Raw genomic sequence first — 17,186 nt, forward strand, 5'->3', positions numbered from 1 at the left:
AAACAATTAGACGTTGAACCAGAGAAAGAAGAAATTTTAATGGTGAACACAGATAATGGCAACTCACTTAATCATTTATAATTGAAAGTTAATATTAACTAAAATGTAGGTTATTAATTTAAATTGTTAAGAAAAATGTTATCCAGTCGTATAAAAAAATAAAATAATAAATTGGTGTGTTTAAAAATTAAATTAACCTTTTTTAAAAAATTATTAACCCTACAACAAAAAAGGATGAGGTATTTGTGGCGATTTTATCACACACTCCAACACTGCTGCAATAAAATTTAAAAAAAAAAAAAAAAAAAAAATAGTTCAATCAAATTTTGCATCTTTTATGGCTCACGATTTTAGTATTTTACGTGACTCTATTATCCGAATATGAGTGTTTTGACCACATTACCCTTAAAACCCAAAGCTCTCTCAGCCACACGTTGAAGATTTAATCTCCGTAGTAGTTTTCGTTCTCGAACCGTACCATTTCAAGAACACTAAAGCAAAACTGTGTACCGTGCACGTAAAGAAATGTATATTACATTTGAGAATATATTTTCCCAGTTTAGTTAACTAAGACATAAATACCCAGATATCTACAATACCAAATCTCTCTGTTCCGTTGAGAGAGAGGAATTGCATGGCTTCGCAAATCTCACCGTGTTCATCTTCGTCGTCATCTTCAAGATTCCTCGTCCAATCGTCGTTCAAGAATGAGACGACTCTTTTCACCAAGTTCGTCAATTTCCCGAGAAATAAACATTCGTCATGTTGGGTTTCTCGGATTGGATTAAGAAATTCCGGAAAAAAGGAATTCGAGCTCAAATCCTCAAATGGGTATCCTGTAAACGCAATTTCATCCAACGGTGGTTAGTTTCGTTATCGTTTTTTTTTTTCCTTCGTATCTGGCTTGTTCGTGATTATCTTCTAAGCTTAAATTTGACCACTCTTTTATTTGCCTAGTGTGTAATTTTCAAAATCATTTCAAGAATACCATGATCATTGTAAACCAGTACAAGAAATTCTTTGGATATTGCAATTGGCGACCTTATATTGACAATGCGATTGCTGAACTTTGATGTGGGAATTTAGGTTTAGCTTCAAATCCTCTTGCCAATGAGGCACGAGAGAACGGAGAATTCTTCACGGGATCGGAAAATGGGGATTCGACTCTGAGCATAACCGTGGTTGGAGCTTCCGGAGACTTGGCCAAGAAGAAGATTTTTCCGGCTCTGTTTGCCCTTTTCTACGAAGGCTTTTTACCCAAGGTTCTAATCCTTCTGACAAGTAACGTTTTCGGGAACTGACCGTATATCGATTTTAGCATCTTTTTTTTTTGCTATCTCACGTTCCTCACTTGGCAGAACTTCAATGTATTTGGGTATGCCCGGACTTCAATGAGCGACGAGGATCTTAGGAATATAATCAGTAGGACCTTGACTTGCCGAATCGATCAGAGGTAATCAGAAATCCCTGATTATTTTAAATTCTCCGATGCGAAAAATTATCTCTCTCTAGATAAAACTATGTGTGCACTTTTTCTCTAGGGAGAATTGTGAGGACAAAATGGATCATTTCTTGAAGAGATGTTTTTACCATTCGGGCCAGTACAGTTCGGAGGATGATTTCATACAGCTAGACAACAAGCTCAAAGAGAAGGAGGTAATTTATTTATTTTTTCCCCGTCTAAAACCTCTTGATCGCTTGCATATTGTTTGCCTAATGTTTGATCAAGTGAAGTCGACTTTATAAGATGATTAGTACTAGATATATTAGAGTTTTTGCTTACCCGAATGGTTTAGTCGGGCGGGCCCACGGTACGGACATCATAGGGCCTTGTCACTTTCCCGTTTTCTGTACTATCTCGATTATAACCGATTTTTTGACATAGTGATATGTGTGTATACTTGTTTTTGTCTTTTTTTTTTTTTGTATATTATTTAATTTTTTCAGTCGATGAATAACATGGTATTTGTCAATAACGACTCGTCCTCAGCCTGGGAGTGTTGCAGATAGGCTGTTTTACTTGTCAATACCGCCGAACATCTTTGTAGACGCGGCGAGATGCGCTAGTTTGAAGGCTTCTTCGAAAAAAGGTTGGACAAGGGTCATCGTCGAGAAGCCATTTGGCCGTGATTCCGAGTCGTCTGGCGAGCTGACCAGATGCTTGAAGCAACACCTCGCCGAAGACCAGATATTCAGGATAGACCATTACTTGGGAAAAGAGCTCGTCGAGAATCTCTCGGTACTTCGCTTCTCGAACCTCGTCTTCGAGCCTCTCTGGTCCCGAAACTACATCCGGAACGTTCAGCTGATATTCTCGGAGGATTTTGGAACGGAAGGGCGCGGAGGGTCAGATTCTTTTGTCGACGACGGGCTTTATATGTGCTTCTTCGTTACACAAAACTCTAAAGTAATCTAATTCCCATAATTTTTTCTCTTGGCCTCTCTTAGGTACTTTGACAACTACGGTATCATCCGCGACATTATGCAAAATCACCTTTTGCAAATCCTAGCTCTGTTTGCGATGGAAACACCCGTCAGCTTGGACGCCGAGGACGTTAGGAACGAAAAGGTATCATAAATACTTGGAATGCCTCTCGAAATCTTCTGCTTTGTTCAGTAGCATATATAAACTTAAGCATGCATCTCAACTTCTCGTTTCATTCTACGCTCATTCTAACGCATCAGATTCGAGTGACTCTTGAGGAAGCAGCGAGTCTCTCTTCTCAAAGAACCTATATATTTCAAACTTAATCAGGATTTGATAGATTATCCAACCCCGAGGAATTTCAGTAATTGGACTCTCAACTTACCACATCAAAAATAAAATAAAAAACACAAAAAAAGACGTCATCAAAAGAGGTCTTGTTAAGGTTTTTGTCATTAGTTTTCCTTTTTTTTTTTCCTTCTAAAATAGAAGGGTTGGAGATGCTCGACATAAACGAAAGAGAATCCATCTCCTCCCATCATTTATACTTAAATAAGCAAAAATCAGAAGAACAAAACATTATCGGAATCATCACCGATATATAGGTTACGAGTAGTAGCGTATTATTGCCTTTTTTCTATATTCAGGTAAAGGTTCTAAGGTCGATGAGAACACTGGAGCTGGAAGACGTGGTGGTGGGGCAGTACAAAGGCCACAACAAGAGCGGGAAATCATACCCGGCTTACACCGACGATCCGAAGGTCCCAAACGGAAGTATCACTCCAACATTCGCGGCCGCGGCTCTTTTCATCGACAACGCTCGCTGGGACGGTGTTCCTTTCCTCATGAAAGCCGGCAAGGCTCTTCACACCAGAAGGTACGCCCGCTTTAATCATCATCATTGTTATTATATCTTGATGATGGTCTGAGATTTTGGACGAAACTCGGTGGCTCAGAGCAGAGATCAGAGTCCAATTCAGGCACGTGCCGGGTAACTTGTACAAGCGGAATTTCGGGACCAATTTAGACAAGGCCACGAACGAACTGGTGCTTCGTGTGCAGCCCGACGAGGCCATTTATTTGAAGATCAACAACAAGGTTCCGGGTCTGGGGATGAGACTGGATCGCAGTGACCTCAATCTTCTTTACCGATCGAGGTATGGTTGATAACCTTCTTTGTTGTGTTTGGTAGTCCGGGAAAAGCTCAAGAGAGAGAAGAAGTAGATTCCTTATGATGTTTTCGTTCTAACTTGGAAAATTGAATATAAAGAAAATGAAATCTTGCACCGACGCAAGTTATATTGAAATTCATGTTGTAGTAGTAATGCAGTCTCCCATAGAAAAAATCCATGTGCAAGGTAAGCAAAGATGCTAGGGGTTCCCATTTTCTCTTTCCTGGAAGCCTTGGCATCCAAGTAAATTTTGAAATTCGGTTATATCCTTTTTTTCATATATCGCCTTGCGATATTTGTCCTCCGTGAGCAGGTACACGAGAGAAATACCGGACGCGTATGAGAGGCTTCTGTTGGACGCGATCGAAGGGGAGCGGAGACTGTTCATAAGGAGCGACGAATTAGACGCGGCGTGGTCGCTCTTCACTCCACTTTTGAAGGAGCTCGAGCACAAAAAGATAGCCCCGGAGCTCTATCCTTACGGAAGCCGAGGCCCCGTGGGCGCTCATTATCTTGCAGCCAAGCACAACGTCCGATGGGGAGATCTCTCTAGCGATGATTGATTGATTGATTGATCAATCGCAAAGATAGTTCCTTTTTTTTTTTTTTTCTCTTCCCCTAAATATTTCTATGTGAATAATATTTTGTGTTCTCTTAATAACTAGCTCTGAAGAGCTTACTTAAAAGTGAGTTTTAACACCAAAATAGTCCATTTGCTTTAGACCCCTTTGGTGATTTTTATTACGGTGCTCAATTAACGTTGCTATTGAAGCCAAATTCTCAAGTTTGCTTAGATTTTGGAAACGTCTTTTTAATGAAATTTACTGATTCATTTCTAAGTAGTTCTCGGTAGCAAAAATATATACAAAACCCAAATATATATGTACTTCTTCTTGAAAGATGGAATGCAACACATTATTGCATTTCATGAAATCGTTGGAAAAAAAAAACCATAAAGGAAAAACAAAATAAGCATTTTCTGCTGCTATAGAATTTCAAAAATTTCCCATTGCCCAAGACCGTGTGATCCATGGTATTACATAGCTTATCGTCATCTTTTCGAGTGTTTCCATATTTTTCATGAAAATGTTAACGGGCTATTCTAATCAAGGTTTCAAATATGGGCGCTTACCACGTGGTAAACCGAGAACTGCACCTTCCCGGTATTGTTTCGCATATATCTTGCAGCTCACCGCAAAATCGTATGTTTCCGCGCTTATTGTGCTTAACGCAAGTTTTCTGTCACTATTGAGAGATTTCCTTCACGAGTTCTGTGATTTTTCGTGTTAACCACAAACTTGTTGGGTTTGGGGTTTCGAGTTGATATATTATATTTTGGTTGATTTAAGTTTATGTTGAATTGATTTTGATTTTATCTGAATTCTTGTTGATTATTCTGTTTATTTTTGTCGATTTGGTAAAAGAAAAAAACAAACTAATTCAAAAGCCGCTATCTCACGTTCATTGCATGAGATTCCAATTATTCATGTCGTCTTTTTTTTTAATTTTTTTTTTGTTTTTTTTTTGTATATTTCATATATTTGATTACATTGAACATGCAATCTCGGATTACAAAGAAATCTTGTAAAGATTTAAATGGAGATAAATCATTGTCTCAGAAATTGAACTCATATCTTCACGCATGAGGAGACCTCAAAATCATGAGGTAATGCCACTCAAGTCAGATGCTTGGGGTGACTCATGGTTTTTATCAAAGAACACCGAAAGAAAATCGAACCACCACTCCTATAAAAAAAATACTATAATATTCTATTTTTAAATAATTTATTAGATTTATATCATAACTTAAGATGAAAGATTTTGAATCAATTGCATGAATATTAAACTTCTTGCATATTTAAGTCTTTTTGCTTCTTAAAGCCATTTGATGAGTTGTTTTCAATATTTTTTCTTGTGATATATCATTATGATTAATAAACTTCTACGGGCAAAGTCAATTTCTTTTCTTGTGATATATTAAAGAAATTGTTTAAAATAAGACTGTTTTGAGGCAAGTTTCTAAATTTCTACCATTTTAAAACAAAACTAAGAACACCACATTTCCTTGGTATAGATTATTACATAAATGCCTCTTTGTAACTATTTTTTTTCATTTAAATTTAAGCATTGAAAACCATTCCCACCCTTTCACACTCCACTCAACTGCCACTTCTCTTCTCTACTTCATATTTTTTTTTCAATTCTCCATTTTTCTCTCTTCTTCACCACGAAACCAGACACATTTCGATATTTTTTTTACCACCATTTCACCGGTGTACGACTAGAAAAAGCCGGCGACTAACCCAAGCAAAAAGCGATTTCCTTTTTCTTCTTCCTAGAACACACTAGACGCGCAGACACCTAAAAAATTCCCAACCAAAACTCATTTCCTTACCCATTTCTGATTCCGACCACCACTCCCTAAATTTCTCTGGAATCCATCTTCTTGTGTCTCCATTAAACCTGAATGACAAAGACTCGCCCTGAAACAAAACATGCCAACCCTAAATCGCTAATGGAAGAATCTTCACACCAAGGTTACAAGATCGTCGCCGAACAAGCCACCACCGGCGAAGAAGAAGGTTCAAACAAAGCCTGGGTCCAAGTGTAAGGGCCCGGCCTCAAAGCCACCACCCGGTAAACGCCCTAAACCCGAGAGTGAAGAATCAAGCTCTGGAGGTAATGCTACACCGTGGACTCTGAATCACCAACACCGAATGCTAGTGAAAACTCTGCTCGTTTGCGTCCATCGCACATGCCGAAAACACTATGCCTTTAAAATAATTTCTAAAAAAGTCTCATCGATGATAATCACGGGACGACAATACTTCCATCCCTGTTTACATCCCTGTTTTCAGAGTCCACGTCCGGATGGGTATACTTCTTGACAAAGTTGAAGGAAGCAATTAGAGAGAGGGAACATCAAGTCATTGTGTCGGATAGAAACAATGGAATCAAACGCGCCATCGAAAAGGTTTTTACTCATTCTGAACATAGATATTGCAATGTTCCATCTACTAAAGAATGCGAGGAATAAGTTCAAAGATTTGACGAATGAAGTGAAGTGGAAATTCTATAGTGCTACAAAGGCATACACGATAGTTGAGTGGGAAAATTTTATGCTTATGATTGATGAAGAGAACCCAGCAGTCTGAGCCTATCTTCAGGACGTCGTCCCTTCAAAGTGGTCCCGCTCTCACTTCAGCAAGAATATATACTCAATTCTGACGAAGAACAATGCAACTTCTCTCAAATCTGTCCTTGTCAAAGCAAAGGAGTTCTCGATTTCGAAGATATTTGATTTCTCGAGGGAAAGAATGGCAAAATGGTTTTTTGAACGGAGGGAAGAAGCCTTGAAACCATGACTGCCTTTTATGTAGGTGTGAACTTGGCATATCATATTTAACAACATATTCTCATCATTTATGTCTTGCTTGGATGGCAGACTCAGACACTTTGGAGATTGATGACCATTTGAAAATCAATGGTCTCTTTATTCAGTACAGTACATAAACTTCTCTGACGAAGTTTTGGGATGCACTCATAGGGCCGTAGTCGGAGCAAGTGTAAAAATTCGATGAGAGGCACCTCACCTTGGCCCTCGGCTTGCTCTTGGCCTTTGTCACGAATGACTTTACACCCCCAATGAAGTAATCCTATGCAAAATTTCCCTAAGAGAAGGCGTTAAATGCCTCAGGATCATCCACCATCATCATGTATGAGAGAGTCGGCATCGCAATTGTAGGTTGGCCCGAAAGGAGTACATTGTACAAGAAATGGATAAGAAAGCATCAGACTCGCTCGATATCATCTTCCCAATCCTTCCTTGCCTCAATCAAAGAAATTATATTTCCCCGCAAAGCAAGTGCCTATTTATGGAACGTCTCAACATAGAGGCTATTTTCTCGGACGTGAGTATACTCTGTCCTCTTGAAATCGTAATTGTCGTCCGGCTTCAATCCCATAATATCGGCGAAATGTCACTTCGTGAACTCCCTCGGAGTTCCCCCGATCTCGATTAGGAGTTTTTCTAGCGATTATGGTTGTCCATCAAAGTACTGGTCATCAACATAAGGTTGCTTATGAGCTTTGAAGACCATGAGATTGTAGGCATAGACATATATTGCCCAAAACACGATTCCTTAAACAATGATATTTGCTCCTTCGTCATTTGAACTTGTTATTTGAACCCTTCCACGTTCCCGTGGAAATTGAAATTGCATTGATCGATGGACTCATCGGTCATGAACCCTTTAATTTTTTAACACATAAAAATCACAATCACACCAGTTATTCTAAGTGACATTATATGATTTAGTGACACCAGTGTAACTATATGAAAACACTTGACGATTTAATGACACTTTTGTAGCTAAATCAGTGGCATGTAACTAATACATCAAACTTCTTAAGATTTAGATACAGAAGTGTCACTAAATCTTCTTAGTGACAAGTTTGTAACCAAATTAATACCTACAAATAAAATACATACATTATTGTTCTTAGTGACAAGTTTGTAACCAAATTAATGATTTTTGTGACAAGTTTGTAACTAATTCACGTATTTTGTGACAAGATTGTAATTAATCTCGGAATAACTCCTAAAGAGAGTGACAAAATTACCTCATAATCTTGAAATATGGGCATCTTTGTCATTCTAGTTGCCCGAACAACCCACATACACGAAGGATCATGATAAATCACATGGAGATACTTTTTAGTAGAGCTTCTTGTCTTGTACGTGAAATGATTGAGGATCGCAAACATGCTCAAATGCATTTGCAATGCCTTTTTGTTGGCAGATATTCCGCCTCTATAAACAGTTGTTGGGGAATTAATATCCATTACCTCAACATATGTGGAATCGGTATTTGCTGAGATTATCGGCGCATGAGAACTAGGACTGCTCTCACCCAATTCACCAAAAGCCTGAGGGGTGTTAGAGAAAGAGGGGACTGACTCCCACTTGTGATTGAATCGGTGTGGTGCTCATCACACATCTCATGTAGAGGAGATGGCATGTCATGGTACTTCTGCAAGTGGGACTTTTGCGGGACAGACTTCGGCAGCTGGGACTTGTGCAGGAGGAACTTATGCATGTGGGACTTGTGCGGGAGGGGCTTTGGCATGTGGGACTTGTGGAAGTGGGACTTGTACAAGTTCAGTTCTGACACAACCACTCTCACATATGTTCGGAGTTGAACCAACATGTGCAGAGTCGACAAGGGGGTTTGCGGTCAATGGAAAAATCTTTAAAACCAGGGAGAATATTCTGGTATCCGGTTTCTATTTCCGAATATTAAAATAACAAGCAAAGCTCATGTTGGAGTCAATTGATACTGGTTTTAACGTCCCTTTAGTCTCGTATTTAACCTTGAGCCTTTGAGCTTCTAGATTCAACTTTCCCTCCGAACCCGAAAACAATAACTTCATAAAATCCTCATAGTTGATCGTCGGTTGTACAAGGAAGGCATAAGAGCTACTAGCCTGGTAATACTCATCTCTGAGCCACACACTAGTATGCTTGACGAATGTAAAAATATCTCATTTCATCACTGCACATTAAGAACCACAAACACGGTTTATGTTAGTGACATATTGGTCACTATGACATGTTGTATCGACTTATTTAGTGACAAAGGTATCACCAAATAATGGACACTAAATCGAACACGCAGATAATTTAGTGACAAACTTGTCACTAAATCTTCAAACGAAACCCAAATTCCATTTGAAGATTTAGTGACATTTTTGTCATTGTATCTCTCAATTAATATTTTAGTTACATATTTGTCACTAATTATTCAAACGAAACCCAGATTTCAAAATCACTTTTTTTTACTCCGGCTTTCTTAATTCAAGCTTAATAACACAAGTTCACACCGGAATTGATATTTTCCTAACCTAATTCAAGAACCCAGAACTTAACAAACCCATAAACATAAAAGCGAAACTTCCCTCAAATGAACACATGTGCGGATCTAGATGAAAATTCGTTGGCCGATATATAACATGTATCAAGAATGGAAGACGCCGACGACGAAGGGATAATAGAGAATGAGGTTTTCTGGCCGAGCTAAGATATGATTCAAATAAGAGAGAGACGGGTGGGAATGTGGTTTGGGCGACTGAATGACGAGAGAGAGGGTGAGAATGTGGAGAGAGGAAAAAAAATTAGTCGGTAAGAGAGTGTATGAGGTATTAAAGTAGTATGAGAAAAAATAAATGAAATATAATTAATGGTAAAGTTGAGATTAAAATGGGAAAAAAAAATAGTATATGTACTTTGATTGAGGTTAGATTTTGTTTGACTAGTATTCGTTTGATAAATTTTTCAAAATAGTAAGAATTTAGAAACTACCTCTCAAACACTCCTATAAACAAAGCTATAGAATTAGCTATCACAACAATTATCGCAACAATGCTTGACGCTACCATTATTTTTCAAAAAAAATTAGTAGTAATTAGTAATCGGTAAAATCGAGTATATAATTAGTAATTTTGAATGTAATAAAAATATCTAAAATTAGTGCTAAAAATATCTAAAATTTCGTTCCATCCCATTTGTGTAGCCCAAGCCCACCCATTCGAAAAGATTAAATTAATAATAAACAAAAAAAAAAAAGGTATCGTGATCCATTATCCGGGAATGGGATTACTGGCGTGGCGGTGATGATGAGGTTGAGGTTGAGATTGAGCATGAGCATTAGCTTGGGCGGCTTTAGTGGGAACTGCGACAACAACAACAACACTGTCTTCAAGTTCAACTCTTCATCATCATTATCTATGAATTGCAATGTGGTGAGGTTGAGGTTCCACAGGCTCGTGGGCAGTGCGAAGAAGAAGAACAAGGATTTGGAATGGTGGGAGCGATTCTTCCTGGACGAGCAAGGCAACTGGTTCGGCTGGAGAGACGACTTCGACGATCTCACCCCAGAAACAGAATTCGGAATCGATGATGATTACGCCGACGAGGATTCCAAGTTCCAGGCGTGGAAGCGCAGGGCCGAGGCCATCACGGAGCTCAGGGAAGCTCAGCAGCAGATGGCCAACCAGGAATCTCGCCGGTGGGAGGACTGGCTCGACAACGACGCTTCTTCTTCCGCCGACGATTGGGACAAGGACGCCATAGCGACATCAACGACAACGAGAAGTTTGGGGAGCAAGAACGAGGAAGAGGAGGACGATGATTTGCTGTACCAGGACCGAGTTCTCCGTTACGCGACTCTCAACTCGGCCAAGTTCTTGGCCGTGGTCATCCTGGTCCCGTGGTGCCTCGACTTCGCTGTGCACGACTACGCTCTCATGCCCTTTCTAGACAGGTTCGTTAGTTACTATGAGCATTGCTTTGTGTTCAATGCGAGAGTGAGTGAGTGAGTGAATGAATGATGAGGCAGATATGTGAAGAAGGTTCCGCTGGCTGCGCAAATCCTGGACGTGAGGAGAGAGCAGAAGCTCGACATCGTTGCCCAGCTCAAGACCGAGCAGGCTCGGATGCGTCTCGAGGTCCAAATCGGGAAATCCCCGCCTTTGTCGGACGACCAAATGTGGTCCGAATTGCACACCAAGGCGATCGAGCTGAGGGACGACAGGAGGCTCGAGAACCGAAGAGCCTTTGCCAACATCTTCTCCGATATGCTCTTCGGCCTCTCCTTGTTCCTTCTCCTCTACGCCAATCCCAACCAAGTCAGTCAGTCACTCGCTCTCTCTCGCTCTCGTTTTTATACCGAACTCTTAATTTAACAATGTCAGTTTTATTTTTTTTTTCTCAGGTGGCTCTGCTCAAGTTCACGGGTTACAAGATAATAAACAACGTGTCTGACACCGGCAAGGCATTTCTAATTATACTTGTTACAGATATTTTTTTAGGGTCGGGTCTCTGCAACAAGTTACTTGCGTCGATGATATGTTATGTTGTGCTATGTTATGTTATGATATTCATTTGTTTGAACATTGTGTATGTGTTGTGGACACAGGTATCACTCGGAATCAGGTTGGGAGACTCTGGTAGAGGTTTTTGTCGAACACTACGGGCTTCAAGCGGATCCAGCTGGCATCACCATTTTTATCTGCCTAGTCCCCGTCATCGTGGATGCTTGTGTCAAGCTTTGGGTTCGTTTCCTCACAGTTTCCCCAAAATAGTACTATACTTGATTGCACAAGAAACAATGTGTGTTGATGATTCTGTTTTTGTTGTGTGACAAACCATGTCAGATGTTCAAGTTCCTTCCGAGACTGTCCCCGAAGGTGGCCAACATATTCCAAGAAATGAAGCGCCACTAGCGTCGTCGTGTTTGCGACTACACACCGATGAGCCTTTCACACAATCATATGTTTACATCACACTCTCTATTGTTTTTGTAATGCGGACTATTATTTCTATAGACTCGCAAAGAGAGTTATGGGAATAGTTCCAGCTCTCAACTCAAAACTCAGAATCAAGGCCTCTAACTAACTAACTACCTACCCACTCCAGGGTGGAGTGGAAACGAACCTTTGACCACACACCCCCAATTATATACATATATTTATATGTATATGTATACATTACCCACACCACATGGGAGTCATGTTTTTGCCAGGCTGCCAAAGCTATATTCCTTTTTTCCTTCATATGCTTATGGTCCTACACTCTCTCCCACTACAAAAATACATTTTACTCGATGTAAGTACATTTCTTTTATACCTGAATTGACATATCCGAAGTAGTTACTGAATGTATTCATCTCATCTGCAAAAAAGTCTACTTGATCCTTACAACTAAAATCTAGTCTAACATAATTGGCTTTCACTGTATTCCAATCATTTCAATTTAGTGTTGAATACAACCATTAGTTGGGGTGTCATGGTAGTGGGAAATAGATACCGAGTGAATGTATCTCCAAACATTTATATACAAAAGAGCAAATAGTCAAAGCGTTTGTTTATACTTTATACATAGATGCAAATACATGGTAGTTGAAGGGTCGGTGGTAATTCCAATCTGGTTGGTGTTAATCAATCTGTTTAATCATTCATTAAGGCCCCCACACTCCATGATTTTTCCAATTTTGAAATTATCCGCCAGTTGGAAAATGCTCAACACAACCATGTCTATTATTATTTATTATATTATATATCCCAATTGAAGAGGAAAGAGTCTTTTATCTTTTCTTTCATGCATAAAAGCCACACCCATCTCACACTCTCTCCACCACCAATAAACACTCTCTCTCTCTCTATATCTCTCTCTTGAAAAGAAATGGCTTCTTCTTCTTCTTCTTGGTTGGGACTGGTGGTTGCCACGCTGGCAGTGGTTGCCGTGTCGGCTCAGGACGCGCCGTCGCCGTCGTCGGACACAGGGCCGCTGAACTTGACGGGGATCTTGGCGAAAGGAGGGCAGTTCAACAGGCTGATAAGGCTAATGACGGAGACGCAAGTGGCGGAGCAGGTCGTGAACCAGCTCAACAACTCGAAGGACGGAGTGACGTTGTTTGCGCCGACGGACAACGCGTTCGACAACCTCAAGCCGGGCCTGCTCAACGACCTCTCCAACCAGGACCAAGTGGACCTTCTTCAGTACCACATCATCCCAAAGTTCTACACGCTCGAGAACTTGCTCACGGTCTCCAACCCCGTCCGGACCCAATACTCGCAGGACGGGCTCAACTTCACGGGGAAGGCCCGCGACGTCAACGTCTCGAGCACCGGAAACGTCACCACCCGTCTCAACAATGCCCTCCGAACCGACTTCCCGTTGGCCATCTACGTCGTCGACGTCGTCCTCCTACCCAAGTCGCTTTTCGAAGCCGACGCCCCCGCCTCCGCCCCTCCTCCCGCCACCGCCAAGACTCCCGCCTCCGCCAAAGGCAAAAACGCCACCGACTCCAGCCCCTCCCCCGACTCCAACGCTGCCGCCTCCGCCACCTCATCATCCTCCGCCGCTCTCCTCCTCTTCATTGCCTCCTCCTTCATTGCTTCCTTGTTTGCTTGATTCTTTTTTCTTTTTTTTTCACGTCTTTTATATTCATTGTTATTGAGTGTCACATTCATATTTCTTCTTGTTTGCTAGTGAAACATTTGATTTGACCTTGTTGCTGTAAAAAAAAAAAATTATTTGGAACGAGTTACGGATCTTGCATCTACATCTGCATCACGGATTGATTCGTTGTTGATATTATTATTGTTATTATTATTACAGCGCCACTTGATTATTAATTGCCACCCTTTCCCTTTGTTTGTTTCTATACCGCGCACATGCCGTTTCTTTGATTAATATAAACATCCACCTTTGAAATTTAATATAGACTCAATTCAGGGTGGAGCCCATTGTCCATTTGGCCCTTCATTCATCGCTGAAGCTCATATGCCCCGTCACGCACGCCTCGTCGCCTCTCTCCTTGCTTATCTGTCGTATTGTCGGCAGTTAATCTCAGTTATACATTGATTATACGAGATCAAGACCAATAAATAACAAAGCAGTAAATCCTGGATAATCCTAACTACTTATAACCTGAGTACACGCTTGTTGAACACTCTTTCAACCCTCCCCTCAAGCTTCGTAGTAGATATTGAGAAAATGTTTTTGCTACATAGTCTATAGAAGATCGTTCATGGTATAGCTTTGGTTAGGAAATCAACTACTTGCTTATTGAGATATACTGCATGGAGATAGTCTTGGACTCGGATCTTCTTATTGACGAAATGGTGATAAATTTCAATATGTTTTGTTCAGTCATATCGTATTGAATCATTGGCGATACTTAGTGTACCTTGGTTGTCGCGTATCAGCTTGATTAGATCTCCGAGCTCAATCTTAAGATTTTGTAACTCTTTTGAGCCACGTGCCTTCACATTCTCCACTGACTAGTGATCTCAACTCGATTCCTGCACTACTCCACCAAGTTACTAAATTTCATAGACACGGGAGCACATATTCGATATATAGGTACTGAATATCCCTAGCCATCGTGTGAATTATTTCTCGGATAGGAGCCTGGTCCCACCAGGATTTGACTTGAGATATCAAAGGATTCTCATGACTCCGTCCATGAATATCAGAAAGATTGTTCATGAACTCGCTAACCATATTTGCTGAGAATCCAATATCAGGCCGAGTATGTGTCAGGTAAATTACTTTACCAACGAATTTTTGATGTCTTCCTTTATTGACGCCTACCTCGGTGGTCTTGATTGCGAGTTTGACGTTAGAGTCCATGGAATTGTTAGCTGGTTTGTATCCTAGTATTCTAGTTTATTTGAGTAATGGAGGGTATAATTTCGTTGAGACACAATGACGCATTCATTGGAACTAGCTACTTTCATGCGGAAGAAATACTTCGAGTTTCTAACTTCTTTAATTTTGATACCATATTGTAGAAATATATTGAAAGAGAAAAATATTCTACACTTTTATTCATAGGTATATTAATCCTTTTTATGCACACTACTAATCAAGAACAATTAGCAACAAATTACTAAAGGCAGGGACAAAAATCACCGAGTATAAGAAATAGATCAAAATCTATTCATAGATAATCTTAATTACGCTTGAGTATGTGCTTTTAGAACACTCTTTCAACGTAAGCACCACTACAAAAAAAAAATCTTTAGAAGCGACAAAAGTCGCTTCTAAATATCAAAAAGTCGTTTTTAAATGTCAGCCGCTTCTAAAAATTATAATCATTCACATATAGTAAGTCCTCCATCTTTCCTTTCCACACATTGTAATTGGAGTCGTTCAACGTGATCATTCTACTCGTTTGCTTTCCATGGTTGCACGGTGCACAAGTTCCAATCGTAGTTCTGATAGTTGGGAAAAATCACCTTAAACAATGCGGAATATGATTTTTCATAACCTCCTAGTGCAAAATTAAATCCAATACGGCAAACCAATCAAGCCAAACACAAAGTAAATCAAATAATCAACATAACCAATTTTAGCGTGAAAACCCCTCAAAACGAGAGTAAAAAAACCACAAAACCCGTAAGTCGCTTAATAAACTATCCACTAACAATATAATGGGTACATCAATGTCATCTCCAGTGCATAGAGGTTCATCATCATCATGAACAAGATGGAATAAAAAGAGGAACAACCTCACCAAGTGGCGGAATACCTAAATCGGGTATCTAGAAAGCAATTTGAAAAGACCAACACCACTAGGAACGACGAGCACAGCACAAGGAAATTCCACTCTAAATTTGAGCCGAAACAGACACCGTTTGACTACCAAACCTCTTTTAAATTACCCAAACTCTATCTTTCTTCTTCTTTCTCTTATATCTCTTCTCTCTCTTCTCTCTCCCCTTTTCTTTCGGTTTGTCGATGGATCAGTTCTCATTGTGAATTGTTGTTGGAGTTTTGTTTCCAACCAAAACGCACATCATCACTCTTTTTTTTTCTTTTTTTTTTTTAACTTAATTGGGCTAAAGCCCTTATTATGTGCCAAGCCCACGTGATGGATGTGACACCAACGCAACGCTCATGGAGTTGCATGATGTAGACTGTGAAAGATGTTCGCTCTCCCTTATTCTTATTCATGATCTCAATTATAGAAAAAGCTAGAAAATTTCTTCAAGGGACTAAATATAAATTTGTAACATCGTATATCTCGTAACTATTTTAATTATTCAATAAAATAAATCGATTAAAAAAATTATTATTGAGGTTATAAACTGTAATTATTTCTAAGATAAATTAGGGACAATTATTTTTTAAAATAATTCAGAGGATTTGAAGTTATAATATGTAACTACTTTTTACAGTGAGTTATGGATGAGAACTATTTATTTTTTTAAAGAGTCAGGGGAGCTAAAGCTCCCTGGAGTACACCTTGCTTCACCCATGATCTGTGATAGAAGGAATTTTGAATGTGGGTAGTTCAAGGGTTTTTTGGCAAGAATTCGTCATTTCGAGTTTTAGGGTTCAGAATAATTGGGAAAACACTCCTAGAACAAGTTCAAATTCTGTAACAGACACTACTTCAAATACTTTTTCTCGAAATCTACAAATATAAATAAGCTGTCAATTGGGCCGGGCCGGGCCGGCCCAGCCCAAAAAAATGAGGCCCTTAGTAGGCCCGGGCCTTGGCCCAACCCGGCCCAATAATAAAGGGGCCCGGGTCGGCCCAACCCAAAGTAGAGGACCATCAGGACCAGCCCAGGCACAAGGCCCTCTGGGTCACGGGCCGGGCTTGGTCCTGGGTCGGGTCTGGGCTTGGTCCTGGGCTTGGTTCGAGCATGGTCTTGGGCCTTGTTTGGGGTTTATTTTTGACATGTTTGAGCTGTTTTGGGCTTTTTTAACGGTCTTGTTTTGGGCTCTTTGTTTTTTTTTTTTAATTGTTTTGACTGCTTAAAGGCCTATTTTGAGATTGTGATTGATTATATGTGACTGCTTGAAGAAGCAGAAACTTCATCCTCTAATATTGTAAAGTACGTCGCAATCGAGTCTTCATCTCTGTTTTGTTATCGTCTTCTTGCATCCCCCCAATCCTTTAAAACACATTAGGTCTTCTAGAATATCCGGACTCATTGTTGATCTTCTGTCGTTGAGAACACGGTTACTTGCACTAAATGCTTGCTCTGATGCAACACTTGATACCGGAGTG

General features: G+C 40.1%; 3 protein-coding genes across 6 annotated transcripts; all 3 read left to right on the forward strand.

The window, feature by feature from the left end:
• Positions 1-463: 463 nt before the first annotated feature.
• LOC149407422 (glucose-6-phosphate 1-dehydrogenase, chloroplastic) lies at positions 464-4,436 on the forward strand. Of its 2 annotated transcripts, XM_089613679.1 has the most exons (9): positions 464-863; positions 1,087-1,262; positions 1,359-1,453; positions 1,542-1,656; positions 1,991-2,346; positions 2,449-2,569; positions 3,073-3,302; positions 3,382-3,582; positions 3,911-4,436. In XM_089613679.1, exons 1-9 carry the CDS (start codon positions 635-637, stop codon positions 4,158-4,160), a joined length of 1,773 nt encoding a protein of 590 aa, XP_089469805.1. In that variant the 5' UTR covers positions 464-634; the 3' UTR covers positions 4,161-4,436. The 2 variants fall into 2 exon arrangements, with proteins under 2 accessions (XP_089469805.1, XP_089469812.1); XM_089613686.1 differs by lacking the exon at positions 464-863 and having other exon boundaries at positions 1,154-1,281.
• A 5,641-nt stretch (positions 4,437-10,077) lies between these two features.
• Positions 10,078-12,570, forward strand: LOC149407423 (CemA-like proton extrusion protein-like protein). 3 transcript variants are annotated; one of them, XR_016296810.1, is made up of 5 exons: positions 10,078-10,919; positions 10,995-11,283; positions 11,370-11,424; positions 11,574-11,709; positions 11,812-11,967. XR_016296810.1 is itself a non-coding variant. In XM_089613716.1 (5 exons), the coding sequence occupies exons 1-5, from the start codon at positions 10,270-10,272 to the stop codon at positions 11,878-11,880; spliced, it is 1,242 nt and encodes a 413-aa protein (XP_089469842.1). In that variant the 5' UTR covers positions 10,078-10,269; the 3' UTR covers positions 11,881-12,570. The 3 variants fall into 3 exon arrangements, 2 of the variants coding, with proteins under 2 accessions (XP_089469842.1, XP_089469836.1); XM_089613716.1 differs by having other exon boundaries at positions 11,370-11,467; positions 11,812-12,570; XM_089613710.1 differs by having other exon boundaries at positions 11,370-11,429; positions 11,812-12,570.
• A 151-nt stretch (positions 12,571-12,721) lies between these two features.
• Positions 12,722-13,818, forward strand: FLA13 (FASCICLIN-like arabinogalactan protein 13 precursor). Its single transcript, XM_089613730.1, has one exon. The coding sequence runs from the start codon at positions 12,839-12,841 to the stop codon at positions 13,568-13,570; it is 732 nt and encodes a 243-aa protein (XP_089469856.1). The 5' UTR covers positions 12,722-12,838; the 3' UTR covers positions 13,571-13,818.
• The last annotated feature ends 3,368 nt before the right edge of the window (positions 13,819-17,186 follow it).

Source organism: Urtica dioica, chromosome 1, assembly GCF_054948205.1.
Source record: "Urtica dioica subsp. dioica isolate 48M chromosome 1, U.dioica_male_clone48M_v1_H2, whole genome shotgun sequence".
NCBI classification, from domain to species: Eukaryota; Viridiplantae; Streptophyta; class Magnoliopsida; order Rosales; family Urticaceae; genus Urtica; species Urtica dioica.

Bases quoted from the DNA above. Each gene is read 5' to 3' on its own strand.
- LOC149407422 (XM_089613679.1), top strand. From the start codon at position 635: ATGGCTTCGCAAATCTCACCGTGTTCATCTTCGTCGTCATCTTCAAGA. The intron at 1,454-1,541 runs GTAATCAGAAAT...CTTTTTCTCTAG, and splicing joins ACTTGCCGAATCGATCAGAG to GGAGAATTGTGAGGACAAAA. The intron at 1,657-1,990 runs GTAATTTATTTA...ACTCGTCCTCAG, and splicing joins ACAAGCTCAAAGAGAAGGAG to CCTGGGAGTGTTGCAGATAG.
- LOC149407423 (XM_089613710.1), top strand. From the start codon at position 10,270: ATGATGAGGTTGAGGTTGAGATTGAGCATGAGCATTAGCTTGGGCGGC. The intron at 10,920-10,994 runs GTTCGTTAGTTA...ATGATGAGGCAG, and splicing joins CTCATGCCCTTTCTAGACAG to ATATGTGAAGAAGGTTCCGC. The intron at 11,710-11,811 runs GTTCGTTTCCTC...AAACCATGTCAG, and splicing joins ATGCTTGTGTCAAGCTTTGG to ATGTTCAAGTTCCTTCCGAG.
- FLA13 (XM_089613730.1), top strand. From the start codon at position 12,839: ATGGCTTCTTCTTCTTCTTCTTGGTTGGGACTGGTGGTTGCCACGCTG.